The sequence below is a fragment of the Chamaea fasciata genome, unplaced genomic scaffold (assembly GCF_029207755.1).
Source record: "Chamaea fasciata isolate MVZ Bird 193981 ecotype frontalis unplaced genomic scaffold, bChaFas1.0.hap1 SCAF_5, whole genome shotgun sequence".
NCBI classification, from domain to species: Eukaryota; Metazoa; Chordata; class Aves; order Passeriformes; family Sylviidae; genus Chamaea; species Chamaea fasciata.
The window spans coordinates 59,380,210-59,393,838 of NW_027094090.1; the positions used below are offsets into that span (position 1 = coordinate 59,380,210).

The 13,629-nt window shown below is 41.5% G+C and overlaps 1 protein-coding gene across 2 annotated transcripts in view; it reads left to right on the top strand.

The window, feature by feature from the left end:
- The window catches only part of TBXAS1 (thromboxane A synthase 1), a 259,885-nt gene that overhangs the window by 18,749 nt on the left and 227,507 nt on the right, over positions 1 to 13,629 (top strand). For both annotated transcript variants that reach the window (XM_066183899.1, XM_066183900.1), the window contains exon 6: positions 12,475 to 12,665. In XM_066183899.1, the coding sequence (XP_066039996.1) occupies positions 12,568 to 12,665 (98 nt within the window). In that variant the 5' untranslated portion in view covers positions 12,475 to 12,567. The remainder of the gene's footprint in view (positions 1 to 12,474; positions 12,666 to 13,629) is intronic.

The window sequence follows — 13,629 nt, forward strand, 5'->3', positions numbered from 1 at the left end:
AGTCACATACTGTAGAATCTCAATTATCCTGGAAGGCTTATCCGGGTTATGGCTTAAGTGTGCTATTCATGTGCTGCCAATTTGTTCTAGAAGTACAAGATAAGCTGTATTGCCTCACAAAGAAGCTAAACCTTTCCCTGGGCCAGATGGAACCCAGAAGCCATTCAATGGATTGATTAGGGTGCAGAAGTCCTGCAGCTTCCCTTCAGTCCCATGCAGAGCTGGGCTGTTTCAGAGCTAGAAGCCACAGAGCAGTGTGGGTCCTCTGCAGTTCTGGCAGGACTCAGTATCTGCCTCTACATCATGTGCTCCTCATCTGGGAAGTCTTCTTCATTTAGAAACCTTGGCCTGCAACTGCACAGAGGTGGCCGTGGCATGGTCCTGCATAGAAGCTAAGACGTCTTTATGGGTACCTCCTGTCTGGACACTAAAACCTCCTGCATCACACAAGTACTATTATTTCCTGTTATTTAGCACCTTTCCTTCTCCTCTTCTTCACCTTAAGTAAAGGGGACCTGTTGATATATCCATGGGTTTAATACCTACTGGTCTTGGTAGAACTTCTCTGGCTCATTGTGCATTAACATTGTTGATATTTTTGTATGCATATGCAATTAATAAAAATTGGGCAAAACTTTAAAGCTTTTGCTATATTCTGGACAGATAATGATTTTTTTTGTTCTCTGTGAAGTATTGTTAAAACTTGCTACCCACAAGGACTAAATACTTAGACCAGATTTTACTCTGAAAGGAGAACTTTCTCTCGTTTGCACAGCCTTGTGTTAGAAAAACAAACATTCACAGTTAGATAAATGGGGCCACGCTCCCAAAGGGTTTTTGTGAGTCTCATGGCATTTAGTGATCCTATTGATCTCCCAAATTCAGGGCAGCAGTGACTGTGTGAGAAACTTCACCTCTTGTTTTCAAAAGAAATGCCTAGCATTCGGGAGCACAAGGTAAAAACAGAACATGCAATTTAGGCTCACCTTGGATGAGTCCATCAGTATGGGCAAAGGTAGCTTGTGAACTGAAAATCTGAATAGGGCAAACTCATTCAGAATAAAGCAAAGTTAGTGTGAAATACATGTCCAGCACAGGGAAGAGGAGTTACTCAAGAGAAGCTACTCTGCAACAACTCCCAATGCGGATAAGCCCTTAATTACTTTTAAAATCTTGGCATTACTAAGCCATGCTTATAATTTCTAGAGGCCTTGAGTTTCTGAAACAACTGGAGTATGAGATTCAATTGCACTCACTTCAGTGGAGGATACAGTTAAGTATCAGCACGTTTGCAGGCCTGAGGCCAGTCATTAACTAATAACATTAACAGTATGGGAACTTTTGAGCTTTTCCCATCTGATTTTGCGAAGTTATTTGGCAACAGTTGCTTATGAGCTTTTACTTTTCACTTTTTCCCTTCTCCCTTCACAGCAAACCAAAGAACCCCCCACCAGAAGCAAAAAGACAATTAGAAGTTCATTTCCCATTTTCCCCTTGCTGGAGATAAAAAAAATATTTGCTGAGTTTTGCGCCTTTATTTTGTTGTTGTTATTTGTAATGCAGACACACATGCATAGACCTTTTTAAAAAGAAACAAATGTCTCAGAGTGTTAGCTTCGTTTGCGGCCACGCAAAGCCTCCTTTCCCAGCAAGGGCAGATCAGCCGGAGAGGCTGGGGGTGGTGCTGGAACTACAGCCCCCAGAAGGCGTGGCGGGGCCACCCCAGGGGGACGGGGCATGGAGGCGCGGGGACTCCTGGGAGTTGTAGTCCCGAGGCCCTGCCTGGCAGCTGTCCCAGCACCTGTCTGTTCTGTGGGAGGTGGCGATGGCTCCGCGCCCCGCTGCTGCCCTCAGGCTGCTGCAGGGCAGCTGCGACTGGCACCCCAACCAGGAACCGCTGGAAGAGGCACGGGAGACCTCTGCAGGTAAGGATCTCCTGGGATTTTCTGTGTAAATCCCGTGGACAATCCTAGTCCTCCTTGCCCCGTGCTTTTGGCTGGGATGCTTTGCCATGCCGTTCTTGTGGCACATCCTTGGGCAAAGCCATGGGAGTTTGGGTTGGCTGGCGGCGCTGTCTGCAGTGTCAGCCTGTGGGATCAGGGAGAGGTGCCGTTCTTCCCCGCAGCCATGGTTAGATGCGTTGGCTCCTTTCGATAAAGGTTAGTGGAATAAATAATCATTCAGTCTTAGAAAAAGTGAGGGTAGGAATCCCACTCTCCTAGAGAGGCTGTAAATCTTTCTCTAGTGAATAAGGGTCTTATAGCATCCAGCTTTTTGCTGAATTTAAGCTTGCTTTTTAAGTACTTTTTTTTCCTTTTAAGTTGATTTTCTAGGTTTTAGTAGAGAGAAATTGACAAATACACATTTTGCGTAGGTGGCTGCAATAGATTCTACCTGTGTATATTTCCTCCTTCCAGTGTATCTGCTGTTTGCTCAACTGGAAGCAACTCCAAGTTTCAGGCTGTTCAGACTACTACAGTGAAAATTCTTGGAAATGCTTCTGTTTCACCCTGCTGCTTAATAAAACAGAGCAGTGGTCAGACAGCCGAGAGAGGAGAAATGGTTTTGTGTGCTTCCTGGGTAAGGTAAAACACTTCTGAAGGTTTTGGCTGTGATCCTCTGGCACCCCAGGCACCTGTGAGTCTATTCCAGCCTTGCTGTTGGTCCTAATATCTGCGTGTAAATTGCCAGAGAGCTGTGGTAAATTCCTTGCAAAAGGACACAGTGCAGACCTCCCAGCGCTAAGTGTATGTGAGACAGTAATGCCCTGTGCATAGAGACTTGGTTCCATGACACAATTATGCCCTTGTGGTCCTTTCCTATAAGTAATTTACTTATTATTCTTAAGACCACAGATTTGTCGTATGCATTACTTATGATCAGGGTCACTGGTTCTCAGCTACTGCTTCTGGGGTGAAGCAGCAGGCAGCCTGAAAACTGTGGAAGCAGAGTGGGAGTTTTTAGCTAAGGCTACTGGTGCAAGATCCTATTTAAATAAAAAAGGTGGAAGGGAAGACAGGAGACCCTCCTGGTAAAGCTGTTCTGCTGGGAATTGTGTTGCCCTTTTAATGGCAATAAAGAAGTTTTGCTGTTGTCTCTGCAGAAGTTGCCAAATGCTGAATGAAACAGGTCTGGACAAGGAGGCAGTTCCCTTCCTGTTGAGAGGCTTGGCAGCTCTGGGCCAGTGTGAGGTACAGTTTTGGGTGTGTAGAGTTTTTACACCATGGCATCAAGACTGCTGTCATATGGAAAGGAAGAAAGAAGAAAGCTGAAGAGCTGGTGTCCTTCATGAATCAAACATGCAGAAAGGTTAAATGCAGTGCCCTCAGATCTGAAATGAGAATGGTATAGCTAGTATTAGAGGTGTTGGTAAGAAGTTCTAAACCTTCTACCAATTAATCCATTACCTTAAAAATCTCAGCAGCTGTAATGGGGAGGTCTCATGGGCTATTTTCCAGGTGAAGTTTTTCATGTACCTCATAGACTGATTAGTGCCGTTGCTGATATATTTGTAATAGAAAATAACTTATCGGCACATCTGAATTGGAATAGAAATTAGTTTATAGGGGCATCTCAATCTGGAAGCATTTCCTACACATTCAGAAAACATTGTTAAATGTGAACAGTACTAATATAATAAACAGGGATCATAACTGCATGCAGCCTTGCTGAGCTTTGAGTGTTTCTCTGTACACAGAGACTACATACAGCAACTTAAGCCAGGGTGTCGGAACTCCTGCAAGAATCTCTCCAGAGAAGTGTAATGGCTGGGGATGCCACTGAAACCCTGGGGCAGGGCAGATGTCTGAGGAGAAGGATGGTGGTACCAAGCCCTGTGCAGGCAGCAGCAGTGGTGGGGGCCTCTGCCCCCTCCCTCCTGGTGCTGAAGGAGGATGGACCTCCCTGCTCTCCCTTTCCCCATCTGACAGTCAGGCTGCAATACTTAAAGCAGGCATGGATTTCCCTGTTTACCCAACAGCAGCACTCCTCCCAAATTGCAATTGTGTCGGTTTTATTTTCCTTCCCTCATACACATCAGAAATCACACAGCATGATACGGATAATGGGATTATATTGACCCACCTCTCCAGTTGCTATTAATACCTGAAGAAATCCCCAAATGCCTCAGCCACAGTGGTAGTACAGTTGCCTGCCCATCTTTCTCTTGGCAAACAGAGCAAGGTTTTTTACAGTAATTACAAGTCCAAATTTTGCTTCTTGGTCATGTTAAGAAGATAGGGACCAGATTATATACAGAAGAGAATATATATAGAATATCTGGTTTTGAATGGATAGCAAGCTGGTTTGCAATGTCATTTAAACAGCATCCTAACAGCCAAGTCTTTTATAAAAACAAAGAAGGCTGAGGGGGTTTGAGGGTCTCATGTCTTCTTGCTGCCCATAGAAACATAACCCACCCTTTCTAAAAAAAGTGCATTTGAAATTCAGCCTTGGTGCACAGGCTACTAAATTTCAATTGCTGGGTTTATGTCATCATTGCAGTTGCAGTAACTCTGTAAAACACGAGATGAAAGGTTGCTCTTTCCACTCTGAGCTCTTTCCATCCTCCACCTTTACAGCAAAGGTTACCCTGAGCAATGTGTGCATCTGTCTGTTCTAAGTGTAGAAATACGTATTATTCATAACTTGCCAATGTGTATGCTGGAAAAGAAAAGCTGAATTTATAGCTACATTTCCTCTCTGCCGGGGTTTTTAGAGTTGTGTGTTTCAGTGTTTCCATTATAAACCCCTGTTTTCTGAGGTTTATAACAGTCTTGAAGAGTGGAGTGGTCTTGAACCATAATAGAAAGCATGTAATGTTGCATTTACAGTACAGCTGTAACTGCACATTAAGGAGTGTAATCTTCTCAGTGTACCCTCAGTGGTCCAATAAGGTTCATTGGGGTTACATATACTGAGAGAAAAACAGTATTTTATGTTTGGAGTTGGTGCTCTCCATCCACAGAGCTGAGTGCACCACACAAGGACAGAGAGCATTTACCTGCACCAGACTTACAAAAATTCTTTGCTACACCCTTAAAATACTCACATCTGTGGGGGCCCATCTGAATTACAGCTCATCAAAACCTCTCTTTGTTCTTGGGAATTTCTAGTTAGCCTGAGCTGCCACAGACAGAGGTGGGACTCTTGAGGAGAGAGTTCCCCATGGCTTGAAAAGGATAGGTATTTCTTTTTTATACTAGCCCAGCTACAATATAAGTCTTGGTTTATCTGCCACTTGGTGGAAGGCATCAGAAGGTAGGAAGGAGGCTGGACACTGTAAACTTTAGGCTCAGATTCCAACTACAGTACATTTTGAGAGATGAAGTTAAAAGGAGTATCAGCAGGGTAGAAATCTTGTCGAGACTAAGGTCTTCTAGCTGTTTCAACTCATAATGTCAGGTTATTTAGTCTTCCACTTAACCTCTCTTCCTTTGGCTAATAGGTCAGCTTATTAAGTTCATGGCGTTTTGCAAGTATTGCTAAACTCAAGCATTCAGAATTCACAGATTTACTCTCAGAACCATGAGGCTGCAGGAAAAACATGCATTTTTTAAATTGAGCAATTAAAATAGTTTAATTAGAATTTTAGCCCTGATCCTTTTGAGTTTCACAGCTTCTGACCATGTTTTTCCTCGCTTTGAGCTTGACAGTCCTTGCCCCCAGTAAAACATGTATTTATCACAATGCAGAAATGAACAACAAGCGCTGTAACAAAAAACTCAACTAAACCAAGAGTTCAGAAAGAGCTTGAGATTTGGAAGTGCTGGTTTTGTGATTGCATTTTTTTTTTCACTTTTTCTTTTTTTCTCTCCCCTCACTGGTTATGCGTGTCTGTGTTACAACATATCTGCTGAGAATGAGATAGCTGAAGGGATTCCTGATTTGGTGAATTAGTATAGAAGTGGTCAGCAGAAAGGTCTGCAGCAAAAAAGCCCAATGAATGGGAAAGCACAAAAGGCTGAACGAGAGTAAAGCTGCCTGTATGTTGCATGTGCTTCTCTGCCATGTATGAGGGGGCTGCAATTTGCATGTTATCTCTCTGTGCTTCCTTTCAAATGGGTAAGAAGGCCTTTGGGAGTATTTGGCATGATCTACCAAGAATTGTTCACCATGTGATGCATACATTTAGGCAGCACGTACACTCTGTATAGAAGCATGAGTGAAAACAAGGCATTTCAAGGTACTTTATGTTGTCCCTGCGTTTGCCCCATGCTGCAAAGGTTCCATGTGTCTTCCTGTCCCAGCCTTGTGTGTTCCAGTGCCCCATGGATTTTGTGTTACTGCCATCTGAGAATATTCATCATGGTTGTTCATAGTACAGTTATTGTCATTTTGAAATGCTTGTCATGGGGAACATTTTCAGAGACAAGAGAGGCAACAGGGCAAGAGCTTCCCCTGCCGCTTCTGTAGGATTCAGAGCAGCATTACCAAACCCTGCACCTGCTGATTGCCAGGAGAATGTCCTGTGAAGGGATGTTTCTGCATCTTAAGAAGTGGTTCTATAGATGCCACTGACAAATTGCTGAAGAACTGGTCCTCAGTGATTTCTTTTGCTGCCAGTTTGAATTTCTTTGCAGTCAGGTTGCATTTCTACGTGTGGATGCAAACTAAGAGCTTCTGGGCTCCTTGAAGTATGAGAACCATTGCTGTGGCAATAGTATTAGTCTGACTTGCTTCATTGCCACCTTTCTTTTTCCTTTTTGCAAGTTCACTGCCTCTTCTGTGCAGAGACTAGTGGCAGTAGTGCCTGAATAGTAGTACCTGTTCTGATTTGGCATGTTTGTATCATCTAATACATTGCACATTCATTTGCTCTCTCTTTTTGCTGTCTTACTCATCTCAGAGGGACAATTGCATCTAAACCCTCTGTCTGGTTTTAGAAAGTTAAAGATAAGGCACAGTGGGACAGCTGATATTGCCCACAGTTCCCAGATGGGAAGAATTCTACCATTCTTGTCAGGCTGAAAGCCATAACCCATGGGCACATTCTCCATTCACATCTGTGGAGTTTCTTCTGGGAGCATGAGATATTTGACAGAAACAATGGTGGACCTCAGGTGAAGAATAGTTCTTTGCCTTGTCTGCGGTTCAAGGTTTTTGAGACTTTTGGTGCATTTCCCATTTGTCATTTTGAATTTTGACTGGGTACTGATAAATGCATTGTATTAGTCTATAAGTTTGTTTATAATTAAGTTATAGAACAAGGTATTTGTGTTAAGTTTTTCACAGTTCTTTGATCTGTGATCCAGCACCAAAACATAATTTGGAGAATTCAAGCCTGGAATTTGTTATCTAGAGTAGCTTTTCAATCAGACAAAGAAGGTTAGGTATTTTTCATGGTGTTTAAAAACTGAGCTTCAGAAAAAAAACCCCAAACTTATCAGCTCTTACCATAATATTTTTGCAAACATTTATATGTCTCTCTGCAACTACGAGACTAGTCTAGGCAGGGTTTTTTGACTTTTTCTGTGAATGTGGAGCTATTGATCTGTGAAAATAAATCCTTATTTATCTCTAGTCAAGTTTATAGGACAATGAAATTATAGGATTGCTTGAATCAATCAATGTTTCTAAAGCAAGCTATAGAAATATAAACAAGTTACCAATTATTTAATAAAGTCAATTTGCTTAGAAATGCCTGGCAACGGGCAGCAGATGTTATACTAATTTCTGCTTTCTCTGGAATTTCACAGGGGCTGCAAGATCTTAATGTCACTATTAGCAAAGGTAACTTTATTTTAGAAACTCATTCCAAACTCTCACAGCAAGAGGAAGAAACTGTCATTCCTTTTGACCACAAAATCTATGCTATTTCTAACAGGAGTTCTTTGAAATAACTAGGATATCTCACAGCTTGTTGCTTTAGAGAGGACTTAGTACAGTGGCACTACATTTAGTTAGCATAATGAGCTTTTTAGCCTCTAAGATACTGTGTTTGAAGTACCATAACTTTTAGGCAACTAAGATTAAATTTGTTAGTGAAGTACAAGTTTGCATAATTTAACTTTCCTAGAATTTTAAACTGTATGCCTGTTTCCTGAGAAGCATTTAGGTTAATATAACCAGGTTCTGACTTGGCAAAACAATTTAAGTGCAAAAGTGTGTCTTTCTGCTTCTCAGTTGGAAGTGTCATGAAGGTGGCCTCCTTAGTGTGGTTTTACAGTTACTGTATTTGCCTTTTGAGATCCACTTTATTGGAGTGACTTTATTCAAGGTGACTCAAGAATCTCCCATGAGCTCATGGTGTCCTTTTGGTGCTCCTGTCTGTTTTAAATGTAGAGCAGAATCTTTATTAGTAGGGTCTGATGCCTTGGTGGTCTGTCTGTTGGCTGGTTTGTCATAGTTTTTCAGGCAGGAGTACAGAATCTTCTGATTAAACTGCTTAATCAGTCCTTGGACAGAGATAGAAATAATTAAGTCACAGATGGCCATTGTAAATCCCTCTATTCCAATACATTATTATTCCCAATATTTTGTATATTAAGGTTGTTTTAAATTAAAAAAAAACCAAACCAAGCCCCCCCCCCCAAACCCAAACCCAAATCAAAACAACCCCCCCCAAATAAAACCCCCCCCACCAAAAAAACCCAAACAAACCCCTCTGTGAAATGTGTCTCTGCAATTTTGTTTGTTTGTTTGTTTGTTTGTTTCTGGTTTTGGTTTTTTGTTTTGTTTTGTTTTGGTGGTCTACCTTCAAGACATTGAGAATTCATTTTGGCTCTGGAAAGGTTTTTGCATTAAGATAAGTTATCATCATATATACTTACACATTTTTTTACATGGGCTTTGTTAAAGCTTATACATAAACTAGTCCCTAATTAATCTCTTTTTTAAGTTGTTCTGTGATATTTTATCAGCAGTATTTTGTGGCTAAGCTGTCTGTAGCAGGATTTTGTTGATCTGGAGACTGTGCTATAAATTTCTGTAGACACAAACTGCTATAAAATTAAAATGTAACATCTTCCTGGACTTCCTTCATCTATCATAAAGTTGGTGTGGCTCAGCCTTAATTAGATTATTATAGACCTAAAATATATGAGGTAGAATAGCACAAGAGGAATTGAATTTGGTCATTAGCAGGAATGTGTGGTTAGTCTAGCTGGTGTAGTCAGTAGCTCTTGAAATATGAGACTACACTTTCTATTTGATATGCTTTGAAGACAGGTCAAAATCCTTAACATGATTTAGGTTTACTGGGAAGGTCTATAATCCTGCTTTTTAATCAACTCTGTATTTCATGTTGGAACAATACTTGTGTATGTCAAGCATTGCTGAGGCTCACAGCTACAGTTGTATTCCTTTGGAAGTTGAAATGCATTGTTTTGGAAGAGCATTTACAGAAAATATCACTGGACTCAGACAGTGCTCCAATGCACGAAGGCTTCCTGTAAAAGCTGGATTGTCTGGGTGCCAGGTTTTTGTTCTTTTTCAGTTGAGGAACAATTCAGTCTCTCAGACATTGAATGCTGTTGTGTACTTCCCTGTTTAACAGCTACTGCTGCGAGTGTGTGGCAGGCTGTATCTCTGGCTGCTCAGCACTGAACTTCCTTCTTTCATTTGCTGGGGAGCTCCCAGGCAGTGGTGGGGAAGGAAGGATAAAGTGGGTCTCTTCAGTGTAGGATTTAGTCAACATCTGTTTGTGATGAACAAGGTGGATTTCAATGTGTATGGAAGAGAAAAGCGTGGATGGCACCGTGTCGAGGAGCTGCAAACCTTGGTAGATGCAATCTTCAGGGAAGCCTTGTGGATGCAAATGCAGGCACTGCTGCTGACTCACAGCAGCCTCACAGGAAAAGGCTCTCTTCTGCTTGTCTCTGGCTTCCTCCAGCGTGTGGTTAGGGAGGACTTTGTGTCTGTCTCTCTAGTTCTTCAATACTGTTACCACACTGGCCAGCGTGACTCCACAGAAGGAACTTGGAGGTTGGTGAAAAATATCCATGCTAAGTGTTAATTAGGATGATACTTCTAACGTAAAACACTCGTAAAGAGAGTTGTCAGGATTGGTAAATAGTTTGTTTTCATTGCTCTCTGCATCCCTGACTCCTTTTCCCCCATAAGCATCATGTGGATTTATGTGACGCTTCACAGACCTGAGGTCCCTTACTCCAAGATAATAACTGTAAGTGCCTCTGTCTGTGATGAGAAGTGCTCCAGGTAGGTTTTAGAGTCAATGCTTGGCACCCTTCTTAATGGCTGGAGGTGCCAAGTTAAAATCCTTCAGCAAGAAACAGGTGATGAAGCTTAAAAAGTAAAACACAGCAAACCCCACTGTCAGCTGCAGAAAAGGATGAAAAGAAAAGAAAAAAAAAAAAGCTCAATTATCTGTTCTCTTTTAAGCCAGATTCTGATGTGGGACCCTATTTTCCTTCGTAAGCTTATGTTTAAGCACTATTCATATCTCCTGTCTCTCAGTGTGACTGGGAAAAGGCTCCAGTGCTTCTCAAAAAACAAGTGAGATCTGTACTTGACCTGTGTGTGCTGATAGCAGTCGTGCAGTTGATTTTAATAAAACATCTGTCCTCTATGTGCAGGAAAATGTCTTTATTAAAAAGCCAAATAAATTAAAGTGAAAATGGAATATTATTTCTTGTCTTCTACCCTTGTGGTGGTTGGTTTAGTTTTCAGAAAAGACTTTGATGCACATCAGTGTTTGATTTTTTTTCTTTTTCTGAAAGTCCCACAGGATTGGTTGCTAGTTGGGATTAGCTTGCGCCCACTGATTAATTCCTTGTGTCACTGGTCTTGAATCTCATTGCAGTTGTTCTTGGAGAACCTGATAACAGCAGCAAACCAGCAGTGCTGTTATTGACCTAGAATAGCAGTGGAGTTGTTATTACATGAAGCAAGGTTTTCTGTGAACTACGTTGCTATTCTGTGGAGCAGATGAGCTGGTTAACACCTTTTACTTATTCTGTAAGGATCTGAGGCTGGAAGGGAATTAATGCAGTTGTGAAGCACAGAGAACCAAAATAGCAGTGATTCACTTAGAGTGGAGTCAAATCTTCTTAAAATTAAACTCCATTGTGTTAGAGACTTTACTTTTTTGATACCTATATTATTAACTTCTCTGATAAAAGCAAGAAATGTAATACAGTGAGATTGGAGAAGCCTTGCACATTACATCTAAGCTACTGTCTTGGGGTAGTAAGAGAAGAAAACACTCTTCATCATGTGTGTTATGAGAATCAGATTTTGCAGAATTTCTGGTTCTCAAGGTTACCATATAATTCTCAAACCAAGTGTTAGCATTGATTTCCTTGTCTTCCAAATAGGTAGTTTAGGATGGGTGTGAACTCTGAAGCACATATATGAGAATGTATAATTTCACAAGTAATAAACAATACGGGACAGTTCAGGGAATTTTGTCATGTGTTTACTTGCAAGCTGCTGCTTCTGATGTTGTTGTCCTGAAGATTTTTTGATCATGGAATTTGGTTACTTTACTGTATAACAGGTTGGTGGACTTCTCTCGTAGAAGTGCTTCAAGGTGTGTTTTTTGGTTTACCTTTCTAATTGGACTGGATCAGATGCTTAAAATGGGCTTGAGGTTTGCAGGCAGGAAAATATGTAAGAAAGCTGAAGAATTCATACACAGTGAGCAAACCATTTCCAGAAGTGTGGTCAAAATTTGATTGTTGTGTGCAGGTTGTTCCAGGGGCTGTGACAGCCTGACTTTGCCACAATGCAGAGATAGTAGATTTGACCATGCGGGTGTTAAATCTGATACTAGGAATACAACACAGGCATAGCCAAAGTGTCTCTGGAGAGACTGTTTAGTGATACCTCCAAGGGGGACAGTGCACTGAGCCAGGAAAATTTGCTATAGCCCTCATGAACTTGAGATGATACAGCCAAACAGTGCTGTCTGTGTGGTCTCACCAGCATGGCAGACGCTGACTTACGGATCTGGTACTACCCCCAAAAATTGGGGTTTTCTACTCAGAAGTTCTTTCTTTATATGCGTTCTAGAAGTCACATTAGACCAGTTTTCCTCTAATTCCTCTTTTTGATTGTGATAATTTAAAGTTTACTCTGTTCCATTCTTACAAGGTATAACTGGCTTGGAAATTAAGTGCTAATGAAGTTTTATATTGCAAAAACGCCCTGTTTTAGTTACTTTAGAGGATGCCATTGTTTGTATGTCAGGGCACCCCTGAAGCGCCTTTCTATTTTTCTTCCATGATCTGTAACATGGTCAGGCTGTCTTCCCCATTTCTTTTCCCCACACATTCCCCAGCTTCCCATACTTGAGGTCTAAAAACCTATTCAGCAACACTGATGTCTCAAGCGGTGGGTATGTAAATATTTACCAGCATGACAGTCAACAACAGTGGGAGGGGGGAAATTGCTACATCTACTATTCAGGGAACCTTTGAGTTCTGTCTCAGAATGTGCAGTTGATGAGAAGAGGAAAGGTTTGCAGTTGGTGCTTGATATGTTTTTGCTCTCTCGGTTCCTGTTTTGTTGCAGATGTCATTCATTTAGCTGTGGAAGGCTTTATCAGCCCTTGCAGAGGCTTTCCCCTGCACACCGCACTCAAGGCTGGAGCTGTAGTGGAGGAAAATGGAGCCCGTAGATCTTCTGGCACTTGTCTCCCTAGAAATGAACAGTACCACAGCCACCCTGGCTTTGCTGGCAGTCTTCCTGGTCCTGCTGTATTGGTAAGTGATAGTGGTGAGACGGGTTGCACATCAGACACAAATCCTGCTGAAGCCCTGCCAGCATCTGTAGAGTCTTTTATCCATGAGGGGAAATTGGAAGGTAATTTCCTAGGAGGGAAATGGAGGGGGAGTTGGTTTTGGTGCAGAGAGTGCAATAAATACTCACAAAACTCACAAAGCTTTTAGAGAATTCTCTCCTTGCAATATTGTCTTGTAACTGCTTTACCAACTGTTAGCAAAAATTGTCTTCTAAGTTAAGAACTTATTTATTGGTTTCTTATTAATTTCTTTGGGCAGCAGGAACATTGATCCAGGTCAGAAAGAAACCAAGTACTTGTTGGACCTCTTCTCTCTTCTGTGCTGCACACTTGTTCTTTGGCTAAAGTGAGCAGACACTTAAACTGCTGCTTGAATTTCCTCTCTTGTTCTTTTCGCACTGACTAGTGGACACAAATCAGAATAACAGCAGCTCCAATGGTTATCACAGTAAGCATTGCAGTGAGCTGTGCTGAAATGAAAAAAAAACAAACCTCCCCCCTGTCCTGAAAATTTATTTCAGAAATTATATTAGCTGAACTGGGAGTGTTTTTCTGACTTTTTACTTGCACATGTCTTCAAATCCTGCCTTCCAGTAAAAGAATGGGTTTTTTTTCTGAATTGTATGAATGTTCAAGAAAAGGTTTCAGGGACTGTTGCAGAAAATAAACATCCAGCAAAAATCTAAAGCTAATCTAGATAACAGTATGATGGCACCATGAGTTTAGCATAGTTGTAGCAATGTAAATGACAGATCACTTTACATGTATTTTGTCATTCTTTCACACTGTTGAGCTTTGTTAAACTTGCTTCTGTGTCCAGGGAGGGTCTACAGAGATTAAAAAGAGTCAAACCAATATTTGACTTGTGGTGCTGTATCAAATAGGTGGGTGAGCCTGCTTTCTTAACAAGATCTGCCCAAATCATC